The sequence below is a fragment of the Varanus komodoensis genome, unplaced genomic scaffold, assembly GCF_004798865.1.
Source record: "Varanus komodoensis strain SLA01 unplaced genomic scaffold, ASM479886v1 scaffold25, whole genome shotgun sequence".
Lineage (NCBI taxonomy): Eukaryota > Metazoa > Chordata > Lepidosauria > Squamata > Varanidae > Varanus > Varanus komodoensis.
Window position 1 is genome coordinate 7,449,133 of NW_025335661.1, and position 23,267 is coordinate 7,472,399.

The following is a 23,267-nucleotide window of genomic DNA, read 5'->3' on the forward strand; positions in this document are numbered from 1 at the left end:
GGCGCCCCCTTACCCATCCTTTCTCTCCATGTGGATTTAAGATGCCAGATCCCATCTTCTCCCCCACTCCACTGTATTTTTTTTTGGAAGTCAAACTTTGAAAGGCTATTTGTAATTCTACACTGATGAGAAGACCTGTCGTTTGAACACAACACTGACTTTAAGAGATGCAGAATGCTTCAATCTGGATATCTTTGCCAAGAAGATCTCAAGCACTTTAATTGAAGAGGAAGAAAAAAATCTGAGCCAATCTTCAAAACCTGTTCTGTATGGTGCTGAAATATTGCTTCAGACTGCACTGAGATAAACCACAGGAAAGGGCTTTTACAGACAAAAGTCACCTTTAATTATTGCACTTAGCAGTCCTCCGAGGACTTTAATCTTGGTATGTACCTGTTTTTTTTATTTTAATTTTTTAAAAGAAAGTCCCCAGGCATGCTGATGAAATAACAGTGCTTATCAGAGTAGTGTATTTGCAGAAATGGAATGATTTGCAACCCAAAAATATCTAATGAAGAACTTTGTGTGTTTTGGAAATCTTAATGAACCCACAGCTAAACCAAACAATGTTGTAATGTATTTGAGATTATTTTATGTTCTTCTGCTCATTAGGCTGCCTGATAATAAGAACATTTGGTGAGTGAAATTTCCATTTGTAAAAGCAATGCTAAATTATTAAAAGGCTGCTTGCTATTTTTTCCTGACATATTAATTGATATAAAACAGAACAGCTGTGATACTTATCAGACATGCCACACCATTAATATTTCACAACATTTTAAACATGTTTCTCTTAGTCCAAAGCTCTCCCCTCACTTTTCCCTTTGCCTTCCCTTCCCTTCCCCTCCCCTCTTGTCCACTCTCCATATATTTCAAACAAGGAAAATAATACATCATCAAAAGGTTATTAAGTCTAAGTTAAAACACATATTTCCCCATTAGTGTTGGGATAATTTTATCCTCCCAATTATAGGTAGTCCTGGCTGTTCAGCATCCAGCTACAGGTTACTTCCTTGTTAGTAAATTGTGTATCCAGGATAAAACACATATGTAAGGGCTTCATGGCAAAAGTGGCTTCCTAGTAATGATAAGATCCATAGTTTACATTTTGCACAGACGCTAGGAAGGAGGGTATGCCCTTTACACAGAATCATACCATCCCAAAATCACAGGATTTATAAAGTTCTTTATTACTGGCATGCACAAAAGACTGTATAAAAATGCACCTCCATAGAAATGTGGCTTTCTTTCTTGGTGTGCAAGGTATGTTTCTCATTCTTCTGCAGGAGTTCCTGTTAACCTTGTATATGATTGCAAGGTGGAGCATTTTATATTAGGTGAAAGTAGAGCAAGAGTAGCCAAAACAGTAACAGAAAGTTAGTGGGATGACCGGTCTTGCATGGGAATATTAGAAGCGATGAAATAAGTAAGCTTTGCTCTATACATTATGCACATTCTTTAATGTGATGTAGGAAGCCTAGACCCTGTTTCCCTGCAAATGGACCATGTGCAATCAGAAGACATTGGCTTAAAAAAAAATAACGTACAGTTAAAAATTAACAAGACATAAGCCAGACGTAATATGAGAGCTTCATTGACAATGTGCCTATCAGAGAAATAATGTGTCTTCTAAAAGCCATTTCATAAAAGGCATCAACTCTGGAGAAGATGGGGAGAGGGAGGGGAGAAGAAACCCAGTGTCTAATACACCAATGCTATTAGGTCTTTAACAGTGGTGCTGTAGTCAGCAGTCTGCTAGAAATGGGATGTGGCCCAGCCTACTGGCACTTTACTGTCTTGTATGCAATTCAAGCAGCACACAATGAAAGAGCAGACCAGGAACTGCAACCGGAATTTTATCTGTGGTTCATATATTAGACTTTTGACGAGTGTATTTTTATGCTAGCAAATGCATGCACTGAACATATAAAGAGTGAGAGTCGGGACAGAAGTGGGATGTACACACCAAATCTTAGAAGTTTAGAATCATACCACATGATAACATGCATGGCATGATAAATAACCCCACTGTGCTCTTTTAAACTCCCATATCTAAAGATAAAGAAAGGAATTGTTGCTTTAAGTGTTGATATATAGCCGTTAGACCAATATGGAATATCTTTCACTATATAGTTCCATAGAAATGTATACCCATCAATCCAACAGAAATGTGTTGTTTATATTCATGAAATATGGTAGCTACCTCTTCTCTTTATTTTAACAACCTGTTCCACCCTATACTCACAATAAGTTTCTGCTGCATCACCACATTTTGCATAGCTCAAATCACACATACGAATTGTAGAGCGGTAGACATTTGAAAAATAACCAGTGCAGTGACAGCAGGATGTGGCAAGCACTATGGGTGAAGAGACTTCATCTGTTTTTAAGGGGATTTTTATTGCACAAGGGCTATAAGAAATGAATGTGAGAGAGAGTGTTTGCACTATTGTGAAAATATCTAGAGTGTGTATAGGGAGCAGTTTCACATGCGTGGGTATCATGATGCAAATTGCAAGTGCAAATGCGGTTTTCAGGTCAATCCAGACATTCAGAAATTTATGCAGTACTGTCCCCTAGGACTGTAACTATTTCAGAATGTAGCACAATCTGGGGGTTGTTTCATACAAAAGAGGTCTGATGCACAGACTGATTTCACACCCCTGCAAGGGCTCCACCATGTGCTTCCATGCAGAATTTTCCTTGCCATTTTCTCTGCACACATAAGAAAGAAGTCTGCACACATGAGAACTTTCAGTATAACTATGTCTAATGTACAGCATTAAGCTGCTGTACAGTCATAAACCTAATCAGGTTGTCTGATTGTCAGCAAAAGTCCACCTTTTTGTTGGAGAAAAAGTCATAGGGTTGGGGGGACTAATTCAAGCCCCCTATTCGCCTTATGATCAAACACATGTTTAAAGGCATTGCTTATGAAACAATGGGGCACTTGTATTTCATTTTGCAGCTGACTGAGATCAAGCTAGCACATAGCACCTCTTTACACATCTGACTAGACATGGTTCTAGCCAGTGTGACATCGTGTTTAGAGTGTTGATCTGGGACTCAGGAAATCCAAGATCTAGTCCCACCTAGCCAAGAAAGTCACTGGGTAACTTTGGGCAAGTCAGTGATTGTCAGTCTCACCTACCTCACAGCACTGTGGTGAGGATAAAATAGCTTCCTACAGTAACACTGCAGAGGCCTTGTGAAGTATAGCCACTAGGTAGAAGGGTCTATCTTTCGGGCAGAATCAGCACATGTGAAATTCACAGGGCTTGTAAAGTTGAGAAGAGGAGGATTATGTAGAAAAATGCAGCTAATAAACAACATCCATCAGTTAATAATAAAGAATAAATAACTGATTGAAATCATTGGGGTTTGGTTGCTAAAAACCAATAGTGTTGGTTTTCATTTTATTTGATGGTCTCTGTAGGTGCATTCTTTTTTTTTTTTTCCTCAACCAAGTAAATTAGCACTTAAAAAAGCAGAGATGCTTGATTGCCTCATTGCTGCATTGAAGACTCAATTATTTATTTGCATTTACAAAAATCACATGTGAATTGTTATGACAAGGTTGCAGTTAGACATACAGACACTCACAGGAGGGGAATGATTATTCAGGGAACTGCTTGACCTTGCCATAAACTGAATAAACTGGGAGGAAGAGTAAAAGTAGGGAAAAAACAAACACTTTCCTCTGCTGAACTTCATTTCTTCCCTGCTGACAGCTGATTGCAGGGACTGATTCTAAGGTATTCCCTACTATCTTGAAACTGTTGCTGAGATGAAGAGAAAGTGGCAAGAAGTTAAACCATGCTGTGCTTTAGAGGAAGCAATGACCTTCTTAGCCTACACAAACTGCTGACTTGTTGTATTCTTAAATGCCTGAGCCATTCACTAAATAATCAAACTATAGGAAGGTCATATATGCTATATACCTTTCATTTTGCCTTATAGTTCACTCTTACACCCTAAATCTGCTTCACTCTAAAACCATGCCCAGTCTGCCAGTGCTGAACAGGTGATTGGGCACCAAACACTCTATCTAACAGCAAATTCAGGTGGTGCTACCAGGATACTGAGGACAGGCATAGTCAGGAAGGAATAAAAGGAAAAATTAAAAACCAAAGGTATTTAAAATCACCAGAGGATGCAGAAAATCTCTAAAACTGACCAACTGCCCCAAACATACTCTGCAATCATGAAATGTAGAGATATGGTGAAGGGGGAAAAAGTAGAATTCCCTGATTTGCTCATATAGGACTACACAGCAATATTTGGCTGTGTGTCTCACTTTATAGGAAGTACCACACTTTTTAAGATCAAATATAATGTGCTTAAATTACAAATCTACATTTAACATACTGAAAAACTGCAAACAACCAATAGCATGAATACAATTAAATATAAACAAAAAAATCCAGGCTGTTCAAATGGATCGTTGTAGACTATATAATGATCCCTATTTTGTATGAAAACTAACTTGTTAAAGTGAGCAACCATGTAGTCTTATGCATGTGCGCTCAAGTCCCATTGAGTTCAATGCAACTTATTCCCTTTTAAGCACATACAGGATTGCAGTCTAAGGGACTGAGCTTGGAACTCTGGTTCAGGTCTCATTTCAGTCATTAGGTCCTGAAATCCTGCTTTGTAATATCAGAGATACACCTCGTAATAGCATTTGCCTATTATAGAATCAAGAAGAATTATTGAGAAGATGTTAATTTCTGTGGATACCAAAAGTTCCATATAAGGCTCTGCATGGATGCTGTTCTTGTCACTGATATTACTTCACAGATGCTGACACTATGTGAGATCCATTCTATGCCATTTTGATACTGGAGAAGAAAAATACATCTTAGGAGCTCTTGAAGTTTATGCTGTTAATGCTGTTCCTTAATGCTGTTCCAAAACTGGTTACAAATTAAGTTAAGGCAACTTAATTTAATTGACACACCTGCTTTTTAGTTGATCTAGTCCCCATTGACCTAAAATTTGCATGCATGTATTCAGTCTCTCCTCCCTTATACCACCAGTACAGGTGCAGAGAAAATAACTGTGTCATTTAGTATCTGGAAGATATTATTCAAATGTCTGAGCCTCAACAATTCAAATGTCGAGGTTTTACATGGGACTACCATATCAAAATCAGTAAGAAAAAAAGAGTTATGACCAAGTAGAGGAAAGGCTAATACTTCTCACATGACAACACCATCACTAAGATCTCTCTGGAGCTTCTCAGGTTGCATTTCAGCTCTTCCTTCTGAAACCCCTGGTTGCCTTTCCTATTCAAGAGAGTGTTCTGAGATATCTGTTGAAGTTTAAGTGCTAAAGTAGAGATGACCCCATAAACTTGAATCTGGTGTGAACATTTCAGTGGATGGCAGCCAAGAACTTTTCATTAATACTACCATAAAACCATAAATAACAATGTCTTACACTATTAGTGTGTTGACTGTGACAAAAATTGAGACCTACTTTGAGAATGTCTCCAAAGAAAGAAAGACCATGTTAGTTCACAAGAAAAAAAAAGCAGATTTATTTTAGAGCTTTTTTTTCTTTGTTAGGAACAAAGTGAAATGTGCAAGGTTTAGGGTTCTTCAGAATTCTTCATCAGGGAAAGCAGAAGGGCTAGTGTGGGAAAAAAGACTGACTTAATGTTGTAGCCACAAAGTCCTCATTTGGCTACAAATGTAAGAGTGCACAAGGGCATAGTAGCCTTAACTGCTCAATCAGGTGCTATGCAGTTTACAGGATGCAGAACTGCTAAGACAATGGGATTTCCAACAGCTGATTCCACATTATTTAAAAAATAAGATCCAGCAGTTACTGACACCTGTCCTCTCCAGCCTTGCATGAAATCGTGTTTGGAAATGTTGATGTATTTCTGATATATGTCTTTCATATACGGGTAAAAGTAACTGGAAATTATTTACTTGTGCAGACTTCAATTTCTTCCTTTTTTTTTTGGTCAACCCACAGGAAGTATTTTCTTCTGTTTATTATCTCCCACAAGATGATGAGTTCTAATCAAGAGGAGGTCACTTTGGGCACTTTTCTCCAGTATATTGAAGACATGGGCATGAAAGCTTATGATGGCTTGGTCATACAGAATGCATCAGACATTGCTCGAGAGAATGATCGCATGAGGAATGAAACGAACCTGGCTTACTTGAAAGAAAAGAATGAAAAGCGCCGGAAACAAGAAGAAGCAATAAAACGGTAACTGTCATTCATGGATGTTGTTTTCCAAAGCAAAAGTTATTGGCCCAGATTGAGAAGGTCTGTTAAAAATCTGCTGAAGATATATATTTTAGGAAGTTGGTTAGAGAGTTTCCTCCTTCTCCTGCTTCTAGAGGGTCTCATGGCTATTTCAATACTCTGGGGATGGATTAGAACAAAGTCCTAAGTAGAACAAAGTCCTTGGAATCTCTATCAGGGTATAGTGACTGGTGAGGGTGATCCAAATAGAGCAGCAGGCCAGCTTACCACTGATCATCTCAAGCTTACTACTCTGGTGATGCTTCAGTGATACTGGGTGTCAGTAGGGATATGTAATGAATGTACTTTCCACTCCCAATTCCAGCGTGCCAGTCCTATGCCACGGGTGACTTGCTGTAGTGCAATTCAAGCCAACTTGTGGGTGCCTGTTTCAATTTTTGAATTAAAGGAAATTTGCACAAATTACTCCAGAACAATTAAATGTTCACTTTCCTAGTTGTGCACATTATGATATTTGTGCAAACTATGCTAGTCCAATTCGTACAAGCTGCATGATTTGTGCATATTTCCTTAGCAATTTTTAAAAAATCTGCTTAAAGTCTTTGCCACATTGGAGATGGAAATCCATGAACAAAGCCCAACCCGTCTGGCTTACCATCACTGGAGCTCTAGTGTCAGCGTGCCTCTTGCTGCCACTAAATATTTGGACCTGATTTGAAGTGTTGGTGCAGGCTCAGTAAGCCCTAAACAGCTTAGTATGAGGCTCTCTGGTACAACATCTTCTTTTATATGTTGCTACCTGATTGCTAAGGTTGTCTTTGGATGCTATGTTCCAATGTTCTGCTGTCCACAGTGCAACTATCAGAACATAACCTTCTCTATATTGGCCCCCTGTCTTTGGAATGCCTTTCCCAGGAAAATTAGCCCAGCATTGTCACTGTATGTATTTTGATGCAAGGTTAAGACCTTCTCTTTCAGCAGGCATTTAACTTTCAAGCTGTAGCTACATTGATTTTAGCTACAGCATCTCCTCAGTGTTTTTAATATTCTCATATTGTGATACTTCCTTCATGGTATTTATCATTTTGTTTTAGTTGTCCAATTGATTGGGGGGCCTTTTTGATAGGAATCCATGCCAAGTGCATCTTCCAGTAGAGTTGAATATATCTAACAAGAAAAGAAATAGCCCTAGCTGGCCTTCTGATAGAACATCAAGGCAAAGAGGGAGTCCTGCCCTCACTGCTCTGCCTCACAAGAGTGGCAGAACATGCCTTGTGCATAAAACAGGGGCAACAGGGCAATGCACTTATAAAAGACACAGCTGCAGCCCAGAGCCTTGCCTGAGTACAAATAAAGGATTCTTCTGCTGGCTGTGTCGCAACTTTTGTTCCGGCCAGAGGTTATAATGTGGGGAAAAGTCGGCTTTCTGATCTGCAGAAAGGCTTCCAAGGTTTTTATAAAAGCCGTTTAAAAGTGGGTACAGGGACCCAAACAGACCATGGTGGTTTCCAGTACTGATGTTCCCACAGTTGATAAAGGTATTCGTTTTTAAAAATGACCCATACAGCATGAGCCACAATGGGGAATATTACAGCTGTGAATGTACTTCTTTACATGCATGCAAATGTTGCCTTTGTCTTTTGTTTAAGAGAACACTGGATTGCATAGAATGATTTGCTGGTGGTGGGAAGCATCTGCAAAGATTCATCTCTAAAGACCAGTAGTCATATTTAATGGAAAAATGATACAATTCACTAAGAGAAAAAAATTGTATTAAAATATGGTCATTTGTTCCTTTTTGAGGTTATATGAGATCATAATGAACAGTAAAGTGTCTAGGGAAAGCATAATATGAATCTAACTTAGGGTATTGTAAACAAACAAACATGCAAAGTAAGCATAAACATTTGAGTGCATAAGTAACACCGCAGACAGCATTGATAGCTAGAGATCGGGGCACTGAAACTCTGTCTGTCTTTTACTTGTCCCACCCATTCAGCTGTATTTACTGAATTACCACCTTGGGGAAAGAACAACATAGAAACAGAGCCACAGCTGGAAGGTTCTGTAGAAGCACAGAAGCCTTTTCTCCCCTGCCCCCTACACCACCACTGCACACCGCCACCACACACACACTCCCCTGGAGCAAGGAGAAATGATCCAGGTAGTCACAGCCCTCACATTTGTGACATATTTCCAGATTGCCCACCACAAGATACCTGACTTCCAATTCATAGCCACCTAAGACCTATTAAGGCATTTGCCTGCACACATAAAGGCTGAAAATATGGAGAATTGCAGGGACCGGCTGGCTGGCTGCCCAGCCGGCCTGCCTGCCTTAGTCCCAACACCCCTGAGTGCATGGCCCTTGTGAAGACATTTCTGCATTAAGTAGGAAGGATGTGATCATCTGTATGTGGTTGACAGCATCTTTGTGATTAGGAAGCCTACCTTATCAGCCTACCTTAACCCAACTTCTAATTGTGTTCTGTTGGGCACAAGTGGATAGACTTTGTGGATCTTCCTGCTCAGAATGTAGTCTTTGGTCTAATTTAAATATATGTCCGGATATGATGAGTTCAGACCTCTATCAGCAGGAATTTGCCTCTTTCATGCTGGGTGGAAAGAGAGAAAAGTGGGTTACAGAAACAGAAAATAGAATGAGATAAAGAAAAGTGGCTCATGCACTTTTAGCTCCAAGCCTGCCCACCATGGGATTTAGCTTCCACTCCATTGCCAACATGCAGCCCTCTCCAGGATACAATGCAATGGAAAAGCAGTTTGCAACTGAAAAAAAAAAAAATGTTCCTGTTAAGTAGGCTGACCAATAGGGTGTGCATTATTACAACTGCCACCACTACCCATCTCTCTTCCTCTTCTAAGGAACTTAATTTGTATGTTAGCTTTTCATTGGTCAGAGGCTAGTATATATTCTTGGAAGAACACACCAAGGAACAGGGTCCCTGCCCAGCCCTGTCCAGAAGCAAAGCTGAATCTAGAAACTTCCAAACAGCACAATCCCTTTGTGCAATCCCAACTAGAACAAGCTTAGCATCTCTTCCCTGGTTGGCATTTCCATCTGCTATTTGTACTTCCATCTTGTTGAATTTGCTACAGATGTTAATGCTTGAAGATACTGAGGCTGTGATGTCTAAGAATCTTCTTTTCAAGAATCAACTCCCCATTTTTTTCATTTTTAAGATATACAAAATGCATACATTGAAATGCTCCGATAGTTGCAATTAGGTTGCCCAGCTGCAGCTCCTTGTATGAAATACATGTGAATGAAGTGCAGATGATGCTGACTTTACATGCAAATTAGCCACAACCCTCAAGCTGGTGACTTATTTCTCAAATGCTCTTCCGTGCTGAAGGCATGGTCCGTTTTTGATCTCAAAGTTAAAAAGTATAGCAACTATCACACTGCCTGTGACTTGGGCCTCAGAAGAAATCTATTCTTCCCAAGCCCATTGGAGAGATTCACTTGTTTTAATTATACTGAGGACATGTTTTTGAGTGCTTGATAGATTAGAAACAAAACAGTGAAACAGACTATCTATTAATCTCCAGACAGTGCTGTCTGGTGTGCCAGCATCACTGTTCCTTATCCAGCAGCCATATGGGGGGCTGGGAGAATAGAAAACCTATTCTTTGGGTGCAGAAGACAGAGAGAAGGTTTTAGTGGCATTTGTGGTTTTTCCTCCTTGGTAAGATTATTATTTTTTCCTCTTGAGATACTTGGTACGTAGATTGTTTAGTTTATGTATGTTTGTCACTTGAGGACTACAGTGTCACGGATCAGCTGCAAGTGTGAAACAGACACCAGCACGGCACAGGTTTTATATCACCTCACTTCCTCTGAAGCACGATATGATTCAGTGGGGCACTTCACCGTAAGAATGAGAAAGAATTTTGTTTGGCAAAAGTGAGCCGATTTAATACAAACTTCTTAGAGCAATATGCAGATTGAAACACAGTTTTGCACTGTAGTTCTTGGCACAAAGGTGGAATACAAGAATGGACATATGAGGGAAATGGTGTGGAAAATGCACATATCGGGAAGGAGGCTTATATCAGAGTAATATGAATATGAAGATAAATGTGAATTTCTGTGCAGATTTTACAACAAATTGAAGATGGAATGTAGTAACTGGATGAAATGGCTGTTGTTGTTGTTACGTGCTGTCAATTTGTCTCTGACTTATGGCAATCCTAGGAGTGAAAGCTCTCCCCTATCCATGATAACCCTGCTCAGCTCCTGTAAATTTGAGGCTGTGACTTCCTTTATCCAATCAGTCCATCTTATACTTGGTCTCCCTTCTCTTCTCCTGTCTTTGACTTTCTCTGGCTCGAGAGTCCTGCCTCTCATGATGTTCCTGAAGTATGACAGCCTCAGCTTTGCCACTTTTGCTTCTAAGAAAAGCTCTGGCTTGATGTGATCTAGGAGCCACTTCTTTGTCTGTCTGTCAGTCCATGGCATTTTAAAGCTGTTCTCCAGCACTATGTTTCAAATGCACCGATTTTCTTCGTCTCAGCTTTGTTCACTAGATGTATGACTGAATACGTGCAAAATGCACACATTCTCAATGACAGGATCTGTCTGTCTGTCTGTCTGTTATCCGATTTTCCATCAGTCAGAAAAAATGAGGGACCTGGATTGTTCTGGTTTTTGGTTTTACAAATCAGCAGCCACTGGTGAATGCACTGAGGCAGATGCAAAAGATTAATTGCAAATCAGATTCATGCCTTGTATAGGCCAACCAGGAAAAATAATTAGTCACCCAAAAAATCTCAAGTACATTGAAATGGACTATAGTGGACTGCCACATGTATCCTTTTAGGGAAAAGAAAAAGAAAGAAACTCATTCCATGAGCAATTTGTAGAATTTGGGGATTTTGCTCTTCAGTTCATCAATTTGCAGTTTCAGAATGTGTGCAAATATGTTCACATATATTTGCACAAATTTGTACTTCAGGCAATGCGAAAATCAGCCAAAACTGCACAAATCTTTCCTAAGTCTAATTTCTAATTTCACATTCTATGTGGGAATTTGCACATTTTAAATCAGTGCATTTATCTTATGTATTTTCTGGCATTTAAATTTACATGCCAATATCTCACCCTGCCCCCTCTGGAAGCCTATCAACTCCACAAGACCCGGAAGAGCCAATAGGATGAATCTGCAGTGTAAATTTGGATTTATGTGAGTTCGTTGTAGATTTCTCTTACATTCCTATGTCAATAGAACTATGCATACAGTTATAACTAAGATTTAGAAAAGAACTTGAGTTCTTTCATGCCGAGAAATGATTACCCTTCAGAACTTTCAAAAATAGACATCCCTTGCTGAATCATACAGTCCGAGCTTCATATCTTAAGGTAGTTATTGAAATGTTGTAAGGCAGTTTTCCCCAACCTGTCATGTCACACCATAGACAACCATGAGAGTAGTAGTTCATCTCTTCTGGAGCATGGAAAGTTGGAGAAGTTCAAAGGCAGTAAGATGTATTACAAGACTGGTGTTCAAGCCAAAGCACATATATATCCTTTCCATTGCATGTTTCACCCTAGCGTGCAATTGTAATAGAAATGGTAAAATGTGATAGTGAAGTTTTCATTAATGACAATGGCATGAAGAATACTTCTGGTAGGGTGGAACTAGGCTTACAATAAGTGTGGGGAAATGCCTGAAAGACAAACTCTCTTAAAAAGTAAGGGCACCATCCCTTAGATGGTAGATGCTGGCTGACCTCCCATAGGAAAAGGCAGAGTCCCCACTGCGACCTTGGAAAAGATCTCCAGGATTGCAGCAGCAGCTCTGCCTTGGAAGGTCCCGTCTCTACCCTCCAAACTGGCATGATTCCTTCTGCTCCTGAAGAAAGGAGACTGTCTTTGGCATCAGCATTTTGAGGGCGTTCAATGTAGGGGGGATGGAGAGGAGAGGAGAGGAGAGGAGAGGAGAGGAGAGGAGAGGAGAGGAGAGGAGAGGAGCAAGGGACTGCCACCTTCCACCAGATCCAGGCTACCCAGTCCCTCCTCTTCATGATGAGAGGGAATATACTTAGATGGTGAAAATTGGCCATCTAAACATGTCTGAGGGTGAGGGAAGGGTAGTAGCAGCCTTTAGCTCCCTGCTTTTCCTTGGCCTGACTGGATGCCCATAATTCAGAAAGTCACCAGCAGCCACACCGCATTGCTCCCTAACTCTCAAACTAACATATTGTGGGAATAGTGAAGTTTCTGCCTCTTTTTGGAAAAGGTGAGCTGCTGTATTTCTGACCTAATTTTCATATACAGTGATCATGCAAAGAATGGCAAAATAACGTGGTGGTTAAGAGAACAAAATGAGATGATTATGTCAATGTTTATGTCAGTACTGAACATCAGCCTGCTACTAACCCATGGCCATTTCATTGCTAGATTTTTCAAAGTTTAAAGTATTTTTTACCATTCAACAAAATGCAGCATCATTCTCATTCAAAAATGTCCTAGGGAGAAAGAATCTGCTTTCATTAGCATGGGAAGTCTGTTCATCACTTTATATGTGTATTATCTGCTGTTAACAGATTGCAGCACAACAGTTGCTGGAGTTTTTACTTCAGGATATTAATGTCAGGGACGCTCCATCAATTCATGGTTCTGTAGGAAGGATTTTGGGTTCACCCACAGGCGTTTGTGGTTACAGACCTTTGCCTGCCTTCATATTATTAGGAAAAGCCAACGTTCAAATACTCCACTTGCATTGTATTAAACCTCTCCATGTTTATCCTCTCTATGCTATCCTATTTTATTTTATAAGTATTTAGGCTGTAAAACCTCCCTTTAGTGGTCAATGAAAGAGCTTATATATTAAGATAATGTAATCTATAAATCAACAAGAACAAAAGTCTGAATGAGCTTGTTATTCCCACGCGTTGCATTGCCAGATGAACCCTTTTTGGGGAGCAAGAATGTCATAAATCAAGTTCAGTCTAATGCACATGCTTTTCTTTTATTCTACAAGATGCTCAGAGCAGTATATATGCCCCCCTCAACACCTTTAAATTTTACAACCAGGGCCAGCATCAAGTGTACTCATAAGCTCTCTGTCGAAGGTCAGAAATCCAGCTAGAGCTCATTGACAAAAGCCCCTTGAATTTGCTCCTCCTCTTCACCATTGCACTCTACTCGGTCTCCATATTCTTGCTCTGGGGAAGACAATGGTGGTGTTGAGCAAGAGCAGCAGGCACAGTCTATTTGCTAAGTGGCTTCCTGCCTATGAAACAAGTAAGTGGTAGCAAAGTTGAAAATACGAAATGGAACAATAGGAGCTGATGTAACAGAAGTAAGAAGGAAGACTGACAAGACAAGGCATACTTGTGGATGCTTTCCCCACAACCCTAAGAAACCTGGAGCTGACACAGTTCACAGCAGCCAACTGTGGTAAGTGAGGCTGAGGCTGGCCCAAGGCAGGCCCTGTAAACTTTCCAGTCAAGTGGATTTTTGTTTAAATCCTGGTTTCTATCCTTGCTAGTCCTCCACTGAAGTCAAAGGTCTTCTTAAGGAGGATAAAGTGATTGTGAAGAGGCTGAATGAATTGTTTTCAACTGTCTTAACTGCAGAAGAGAAATGGAATTTATCTCTGTCTAAACAGATGTAAGCAAGAAGGGCATCTGAGGAACTGATGCAAATAGTGGAGGCAACAGTAAAAGTTTTTGATTACTCTGACAAAGTGAAAGCTAATAAATCATCAGGCTCAGTCTGTATCCAGCCTAGCATTCTTAAAGAACTCAAATGGGAGACTGCTGTGCTTCCAACAAAAATATGTAACATGACTGGCGACTGGCGAATGGCCAATGTACTGCCAATTACTGCAAAGTGGGCATTACCTTAAATATAAAATTAGTAAACATATAAATGCTTACAAATATACAAATGTTATATTTAATAATTCTTTCTACCAATTTAACTGAGACCAACCAACCTGTAATTTGAATTGTTCTGATACCTTTCAAATTAGAGCTGACCACTTGAAATTCTCTGCTCTATTTGTTAGTAGAGAAATTTTGGGCAAATTTTTACTCAGATTCTCTAGGGAGAGGAGATATTCTCAGCATTTTCCCACAGGTAGGGCTTTCCACTGACAAGGTCTGTAACAAAGTCAATTCCTTGTCTTGTAAAGCATGAGTGTATGCTGCTACAGCAAACCCAAATCCAACCCATTAAAATGTCTCTGAAAATTTCATCATCACCATTGTTGTTGTTGTTGTTAGTTGTGAAGTCATGTCTGACCCATTGCGACCCCATGGACCACATTCCTCCAGGCCTTCCTGTCCTCCGCCATCCCCCAGAGTCCACTCAAGCTCACACCAATTGCTTCAGTGACTCCATAGAGCCATCTCATTCTCTGCCGTCTTCTTCTTCTTTTGCTGTCAATTGTTCCCAGCATTAGGCTCTTCTCCAATGAGTCCTTCCTTCTCATTAGGTGGCCAAAAATTCCTTATTTAAAAGCAATTTATTACCTATCAATCTGTATGAGAATGGTTGGGAAAAAGTGGGAGAAATTTTAGGAACAGCACTACTTTTTATATATTATAGTTGGAAAAGTCCTACTGAAGAAGAATCAACATGGCTTTCCTAGTCTGTTTTGCTAACATAGTTTTTTGATAGTATCAATAAGCATGTGCACAGTGGTTATCTTACAGATATTCTTTGCTGGAACTTCCAAAAGTCTCTTTGACAAAGTCCTTCACCAAAGACTTCTAAGCCCATGTAGCAGTAATGGAACAACAGGAGAGGTCTTCTTGCAGATTTCTACCAGTTAAATTGTAGAAAGCACAGAGTAGGAATATGTGGTAGATTCTCACAATGGAGGGGTGTAAACAATGAGGTCTCACAGGGTGTATGTTAAGAGCAGTGCTTATCAACTTGTGCTTGAATTATTGCAAGCAAGTAATAAGCAGTGAAGTAACTGAGTTTGCAGATGATACCAAATTATTGGGGTTATTAAGAAAAAAGATTGTGAAGAACTCCAAAGGGATATCTCAAAATTGGGAAAATGGCAATCCAAACGGTAAAAGCTGTTCAATATAAGAAAGTAGGAAGTTATACATACATTGGGGCAAAAACCTTTAAAAAATCCCAGCTTCACATATAATATTTACATTTATTGAATTTCAGCAAATATTAATAATACAGAGATATATGGGTAGAATTGTTTGACTCTAAATAGAAAGGTATTAGAGTTATGGTTTTCAATGAAAGTTGAATATTTGGGGCAGGACCTGGAAAATTCCTGGGGAACTTGTGATCTTGAAAACAAATTCTTTGTGACCTTGAAGAAAATAGCTGTGAAGAAACTCAGGCTGGAGAGCAGACCTGGCTGCCTCCCATATTATGTTACCACACATCCTATTTTACAGAACACAGTCCTTTATTTGAAGGCTGGTCAGAAGACCACCCCAAGCAGGTGGCCCTCCAGATGTTTGTGCCTACAAATTTCATCATGCCATGTGCCCAACCCTTCTCTGCCTCTGTAGTCAAGCTGTCAAGCTGTATTTTTAGTCAATTGCTTTCACTATTAAAAACTACAAGCAAGAAAGGATTTTGTCTCACAAGAGAGTTAAATGTTCTATCATTCTTTTCATAATGTAGCATCTCATGAGCTTCACTTATTTCCCTGGGTTAGAACATCATGAAAGAGAGTTGGCACAAAACTGACACCATCTCACACAGCTTGCCCTACTCAAGCTGACACACCTATGGAGCCACTCACTCAAGGAGGGTCTTTCCACAGGGTCTCCTTCCTGACTGAAAACCTCTTTCCATATTTCCTGACTCTGTTTTGCCTGTCTCTCTTCCTCTGACACTTAATGCTGAGCTCTTATATTCCTCCTACCTCCTCTTCTTTGTTAGGAGCCTGCATTCGCATGGCTTCAGAGTGCTGTCCTCTGAAACATCAGACAGAACTGGATTTCCTCCTCTACATCCCTGCTTTACTTGCCAATCTCCTGCTCTAATACCCTTGGTACCTCCACAACACCTTTCCTGTCAGAATCAGTTCCCATGATTTCTTGTGGGGTATCTGCAGAGGTGCTGGGCCAATCTTGTATGCCATCCCTCACCATTGGCTGTGCTGGCTAGGGCTGTGGTGAGTTGTAGAACAAAACATCTGGAAGACTACAGAATGCCCATTTCTGAAATAGTGGCTGAACTCCTGACAGTCCCTCAAATGGAAGTCTCTGTTCTCTGCCAAATAGGACACATAGCCAGATAATATGGATGGGCTACCTATTCCAAGTCTGGATTAAAAATAAAGACCCATAAAAGGGGGCATAGGAGTCTTGGCATTGCACATTAACAGTTAATACCTAGGAAGCAGACTGAGAGGCATACAGATCACTTGGTCACAGCCTTCCTAAGTTTGTTCGTTTGTTTGTTTGTTTCTATACTAGCATATGGAAATTTTTTTGCCTTCCATGGAGTATGTCTATAGCAAGGTACATAGCCTGGTCCTACTCTGGAAAGCTGTGAAGCCCAAGCCTTGTAGACTTGCCACTTTATGAAACAACCGCCTTTACTCTTCTCACCTTTGTTTCACTTCTGCCATGCATTTTTCTGTCCCAGTGAGCCTCATGCTGAACGATCAAGCTTTACATATCATGATTTGGATGCTCTCCCAAGCATTATTTCACAAAGGGCAGTCCTGTTTCTAGCACTGAAATGGCACTGCACGCAGCTTTGTTTTGCTCATTCCTGGGAATAAGTAGACAGATGTTGCCAAGGAGGAGGAGAATTTCTGTGGTGTTCATTCTGTGCAAGAGCTAACAGAAATGGGCCAGCCAGGCAGGAGCAGGGTTAAGCTCTTGTAAAGAAGAAGTAATTGTAATGAACAGCTGTTATCTCAACCTCTCATGATCTATGACAAACAAAACATTGGAGGCAAACCCGTCGGCAAATGTAAGAGTATGTCTTGATTTTTTACATTTTTATAAGCCTTCCTTTTCATTTTCTTTTATGTATGTACTTAGATGTATATGTAGGTAGAGGGTTAGAGCTAAGGCAGGGAAAGGGAAGGAGGAGGAAACAGATTTTAAGAGAAAAATTTAGAGGTGGGGGAGAGAGAGAATTATAGGGAACCCAGAAACGATGAAATCCCTGGAATCCAATGTTCACTTATCTAGGAGTAGTAAGCCCAGCTTGATGGGGCTTGATTTGAGTAAACCTGCATAGAACAGCATTTGACATTGTTTTCAATGAGATGTACAGCAAGAATTTATTCCTGAGAGAAACTGTTACTTGCAAAAGGAAATATAATATTGGATTGGCAGCTCATTCCTAAATATATTTACTTGAAACTGCTATTGACTTCAATGAAGTGTGTTCTAGTAGCAGAATCCAAGATGCTGCAAAGGGACATTCTAAAGTGCTTCCATGACAATTATTCAATCAGAGCAAGCAGCACCTTTGTACACAAATTATTTCATCAAAAGCTTCCAGATCATAATTCTTTTTCACTCAGGAATGTGGTACAGTTGAGAAGACAGACCAATAAAATAGATTGAAAATGCATAGGCTACTTCTATCATCGTAAACTCATCAGGGGGTAAGGTTGTATTCGGTGAACTTCATGTTTCAAAACGCTAAGGAATTCTTGATTAGTCAGTGATGAAGTGCTACTGATTGGTCCTTCAAGGAAACAATGCAGCCCTCTAGTCCACCATGGTGGAAAATACAGGTATTTGGATGCCTCACAAAGGCTGTTTCAGTAGTGTAGTATCACAACTTGTACTAGCTTTCTACTGCTGTCACCAGTCAAGGTAGGATGCTAAGCTGGTACTGGTACTGTTGTCTTGGCAACAGTCATAGAACTGGTCAAAGCAGATATATGACATGTGATATTGAAAAGAAAGAAGATGTACTGGCATTAGGATTGGAAGTGATTCAAGCGTTTGAGTATACTCCATTTACCACAGTATGTGCACCTGTAATATTTGATGGAAAGCTTTACAGGTAGGATTGCAGCCAACAAACAATGTCGTAGGACAAATTAATTCCCTGCCTCTTAGCTATAAAAGCCATCTTTTGTGCTATTGCTGCATCAAGTATCCTAAGTTTTGGGGTTCTAAAGTTAAAATATTTTTGATAGTAATGACTAGGTGGATCTGTTGGCAGATACAGATAAATATATGGGTCAAGAAGCATGCAAATCCGTTAGCTACTTTTATACTGTTATGCTCTTAATGCAATATGATGGAAGTTTTCTAGGACTGAAGAGTAATTAGCTTTAATCAAAGGATTTGTGTCAATAAAAGAAAGAAACCATGATGTAAATACAAATGCTTGTTCTTTTTGGTCATGACCTTTTAAGATACATTCCACAGTGACTCCACTATGTATAATATATACAATGATGTGCTTGATCTCAGCTCATTACCGGGCCCAATTTAAGGTGCTGGTGATGCCCTAAATAGTTTGGGTCCTGGATACCTGAAGAAGCACCTTCTTCCCTATGTGCCTGCCACCCTTTGAGATCTGAGCCAGAGGTCCTTCTCTGGGAGCTCTCTTTGAAGGAAATTAGGAGGGTAGCTACCCAGGGAAGGGTCTTTTTGGCGGTGGCACCCTGACTTTGGAACACGCTCCCCAGGGAGGTTCACCTGGGGCTGTCACTTTATTCTTTTTGGCATCAGGCAAAGACCTTTTTATTCTTCCAATATTTTAATAGTTAATTTGTTTTATCTCTGATTTTATCATTAATGGTCAGATGCAGTGTGTTGTTTGCTGTATGTGGTTGTTTTGTTTTTCATAAGCCATCCAGAGATATTAGTATAGGATAGCATATAAAAACTTTAAATAAATAAATTACTTTTCTGCTAAAGACTGAACACTAAAAATGATATTTCCCACTTTTGATCCATTGTAAATTGTACGCTATATTAGTAAGGCATGTAGAACTTTGCTTGGGTAGAATTGGATGAATTGTGGCATTTACAACCTGGATTGGGGCTCATTAACTGGGCATATCCAGTAGTAACAGGATGCTGAGCTTGGTTTTCTCCTCAGGAGGTCAGCACTAGAATTCTTAATGGGATTGCACTCCTCTGTGTTTAGACAGACTCCCATGTTGATGGTTTTCTCCAGTGGAAGGCCACACAACCATGGCTAGTCTCTGGTTTCTCTAAGAAAAATGGTGACTCTTTTATAATGCATGATGTCACAACCAATATGACTTTCTGTGAAGAGTGGCAAAACTTGCTCCTTTTATTGGGAATTGGGGTGCTCACCATGAGACAAAGACTCTGGTGGCTGTTAGGAATTGCTTTCTGATGAAAGTACGATAGGCCAGAGGTGCAAAAAGTGTACTCTACAGGCTGCATATGACCTGCCAAGCCATTTATAAAGCCTGAAAAGCCTCTGAAACGGTTGCTGCCCTTGCACTGCCAGGCTTCCTATGCTGGCCCAAGCAAGGAATCCCTTCCTTACCCCTGGTAAGAGATTAGATAGAAGCAATGGAACACCAGCTAGTGCTACTGTAGGAGCCCAAGGGCTTTTGAATGTACCAACAATCCCAACTGAGTGAATCTTGCCCCTCCACCCCCACCCCACACACCTTCCCAACAGGATGCTGCTTGGATATGAAAAGCCCATAAGCTTGTTTCTACCTTCATGGTTTGGATATTCATATACATGGGTGAAAGCAGCTTTCAAGCAATGATAGTATTTGCAAGGGGCCAAAATCAGTTCTGGATATGAGACAAATATTGGGCCGTTTACAGGTTGCCATATACAAAATGGGTAGCCTGACAGCTACGTCACATGGCCACTTGAACTGCTGCTGAGAAAATTCAGATAAACAACTTGCTTTGAAGCCAGCTGTGAAATACTTGTAAATACTCCTGACAGGAGGGTTCTTAAACCAGCATGTGTGAGAGAATGAGCTTCAAATATTTTAGAGCTTCAAAACATTTAAGTTTAAGGCAGGTAGGAAAATGAACTACATACTCTTTGGTAGGTTATTTCTAAAACCTTTGTAAAGGATATCAGAGTCCTAAATGAATTTACTAACATAGTATTTGCCCCTTCTGAAATGCTTGGTTGAAGTCTAATGGATTAAACCTTGCAATATCTATAGAAAGAATATATCATTACAAGATATGCCCCAGCTTTAATGGACCATTATAATTTATAATGCTTCTAGATGTTTCTAAATCAGCAAAGCTACTGGGTACGTATACCACGGAAATGTTATTATCTATTGGATGAAGAACTTTCCCAGAAGGAATTGAATTTTATTGACAGACCTGGAGCCTGAAGAAAGAATCTTGACTGCTGACCAATTACATTCTGAGTTCACTAAAAAGGTTGAATCTCATTAATAAAGGAATAGTTCTAGAGAATGGCACCATCCATTTGTAACGTACATTAGCAAAGCCTGCTCTGGTTAGTTTGCTTGCTGAATGTTGATCAGCTAGCTTCACAAATGCCACAGTGGACCTTGACACACGCTTTCATTACTTGTGACTTGTACTGTAAAGGTTAGGGGAAAAGGTGACATTACCCAAGGGAGTGATATTAATGAAAAGGACAGGTGCAAAGAAATATGAACGCTACAATTCCTAAAAATCTGCCTGCTGTAAACACTGTTTGGAGCCACTGCCAAACCACTGTAAATATTTTATATAGCTGGCAGACTGCATTTCAATGTAAACATTCAGGGAGAGTGGGCAATACTGAGTCACTGTGAACTCTGCTGGGCTTTATCTACATATTGATTTTCATAATTAAATGACTGAATGATGACCATAAGATATGCTGATATCTGTTAGACTAGAGGGCCTTTTTAAAAGATTTGAACAAATCCATGGAGAATTGACTGGTCAAGCATTATTCTTTCTAACAGCTAAATTAAACGCCCATATTTAGAGGTAATATAACTCTAAGTATCAGGTGCAGGTAAAAAATAAAGAAATACATATGCACATCATGTAGTACTTGTATTGCATCCACTGGAATGCTCTGACAAGTTTCAAGCATCTTAGGGAAAGAAAACAGAGATGGGCAGATCCATCTATTTCTGCTTTGCAACACTTTCCCATGTGGCCATTCATCAATCAGTTTTCTCCTGTTACTAGATATTGATTTTTAAAAAGTCACAAAAATCACATTGATTTTTTACTGTATGTTTTCAGAAAATGAACCATTTTATACATATTTTACTCTGAAATACAGATTTTTGTATATATTATGTTCAGAAATGCATTTTGTAAACATTTTAGCTAAAATATACTATATATGTGTATATATATTATTGGGATTGATTTTTGAGCTGCAAATTTCACCACAAAATGTGGTAAAATGCAAAAAAGGAGGATTAATCGCATTTTGACCTTGAATGATTCAAATCTGGTCATGTAATGAATGAAATCCATTGGCACTTTTAAGGAAAAACGGCCTAGCCAAAGTATCTAATCTAGGAGCAAGATGAAATCATCAGATGGAGAGGCAAACTGCAAACTAAAGTTAATTCCAGAGAAGCAGTCCAAACAGATGAGGAGTCAGTTGCAGAGACCAGAAGCATATAACAGGATTGATGGATGGGGGGACTAGAAACCTAGAAAAGGTTTGCAAGGCAAGGAAAGAATGGGCAGGAACAAAACAAGCGGTCTAATGGCATAGCAAATGCTTCTGTCATCAACAGATTTCTGCCACCAGGAGGTAGAAGTTTTTACAGGGAAAGGGAACTGGCCCATTACAAAGGGGATAGATGGAGCAAAGGAAAACTCAACTTTTTATTACTTTGCTACTTTGGCGCAAGTGTTCTGTGGACCTGAGCATAGATTAGCCACTCATGTTTTCAGAAGAACGATGATCTGAGTCTACCTGTGGATGATAATTGACAGTTCATGAATGCTCACTGATATCTGGCTGAATGTTGTTGGAATATAAGGCTTGACTAGTGGGACTTCGTTCTGTTTAAGCAGGCAGTTCATATATTCTTAACAGTACTTATACAATACTGCATACTTAGTTTTATTTAAGTTTTGCACAACTTCTTCTGAATGGTGCTTAGTGCCCAGAACCTGTCTAAAATAATAAGAAAACACCTTTACATTTGAGTATACTGCATTTTTGTCTGACTTAATATTCTTTGATTTGAAATTGTGAATTTCGATATGAACACCAACTATTTTAAAAAAATAATCCTGAGCTCCACTTCTTGTTATTTCTAGGTATTAAGAAATCTAAAGTGGGTGAATTTATTTGTTTCCCTCTTCTTTTGGAATACTGGCATGCTCAGATATTGTCCTCTTTATCATACAGAAGGGGTTATTCCTTGCCACCTTCCCCAAGGTTTGCTAGAAAGTATGGGAGCAATCTTAAAACGGGTGGGAGTAGTGGAGTGAAACAATCAACTTGCTTCGTCCAAAGTCCTGCCAGTCCATTCAAGCCACTGCTTCCCTACATTGGTTTCAGGAGTTGGGGATTAACTTTTTCAGGGTAACCTGACCACCTAGCACTGAAGTATTTGTCTCTAAGAGTACCTTCAGCCCACATTCAGAACACATCAGAGCATCCCATTTCAGGGCGATGGATCCATGCCCTTTCTTTGGCATACCAAGCAGCTGTGCTCTCTGCATTTCCTCTTTGGCGCACGGTGCCTTCTGGCCAGCTGATCAGCAGTTTTGGATTAGGACTCACCTCTCATATATGTATGATCCTTTCACATATGTGCCAGGGGAGATGCTAGCGATGTCTCACTGGGTCTGGAGCCCCATCTTTCTCTTGGACTCATGCATCTCTGGCAGGCCACCTGCCCAAGCACCTACTTTTCCTGGGCATTTGCTGAAGTATAGGTACAGGGACCATAATTATCTCTGTGGCATCTGATAATCCAGGTAACTCCTGAATTACCTGGCTGCCCCCTCATCTTTCTAGTGAGGGTCCCCCCCCCCACAGCAAAAACCTCAAATGTCTTTCTTTCCCATGTCCATACATTCCCCCCCCTTTTTTTTACAAATAAGTCTATCCTTACACACACACACACACACACACAGAATGAGAG

At 39.9% G+C, this 23,267-nt stretch overlaps 1 protein-coding gene across 1 annotated transcript in view; it reads left to right on the top strand.

Moving 5' to 3' along the window:
• Positions 1–6,019: 6,019 nt before the first annotated feature.
• Positions 6,020–23,267, top strand: part of NYAP2 (neuronal tyrosine-phosphorylated phosphoinositide-3-kinase adaptor 2) — a 160,412-nt gene continuing 143,164 nt past the window's right edge. Inside the window, 1 exon segment of the mRNA XM_044432989.1 lies at positions 6,020–6,225. Coding sequence (XP_044288924.1) covers positions 6,020–6,225 — 206 coding nt within the window.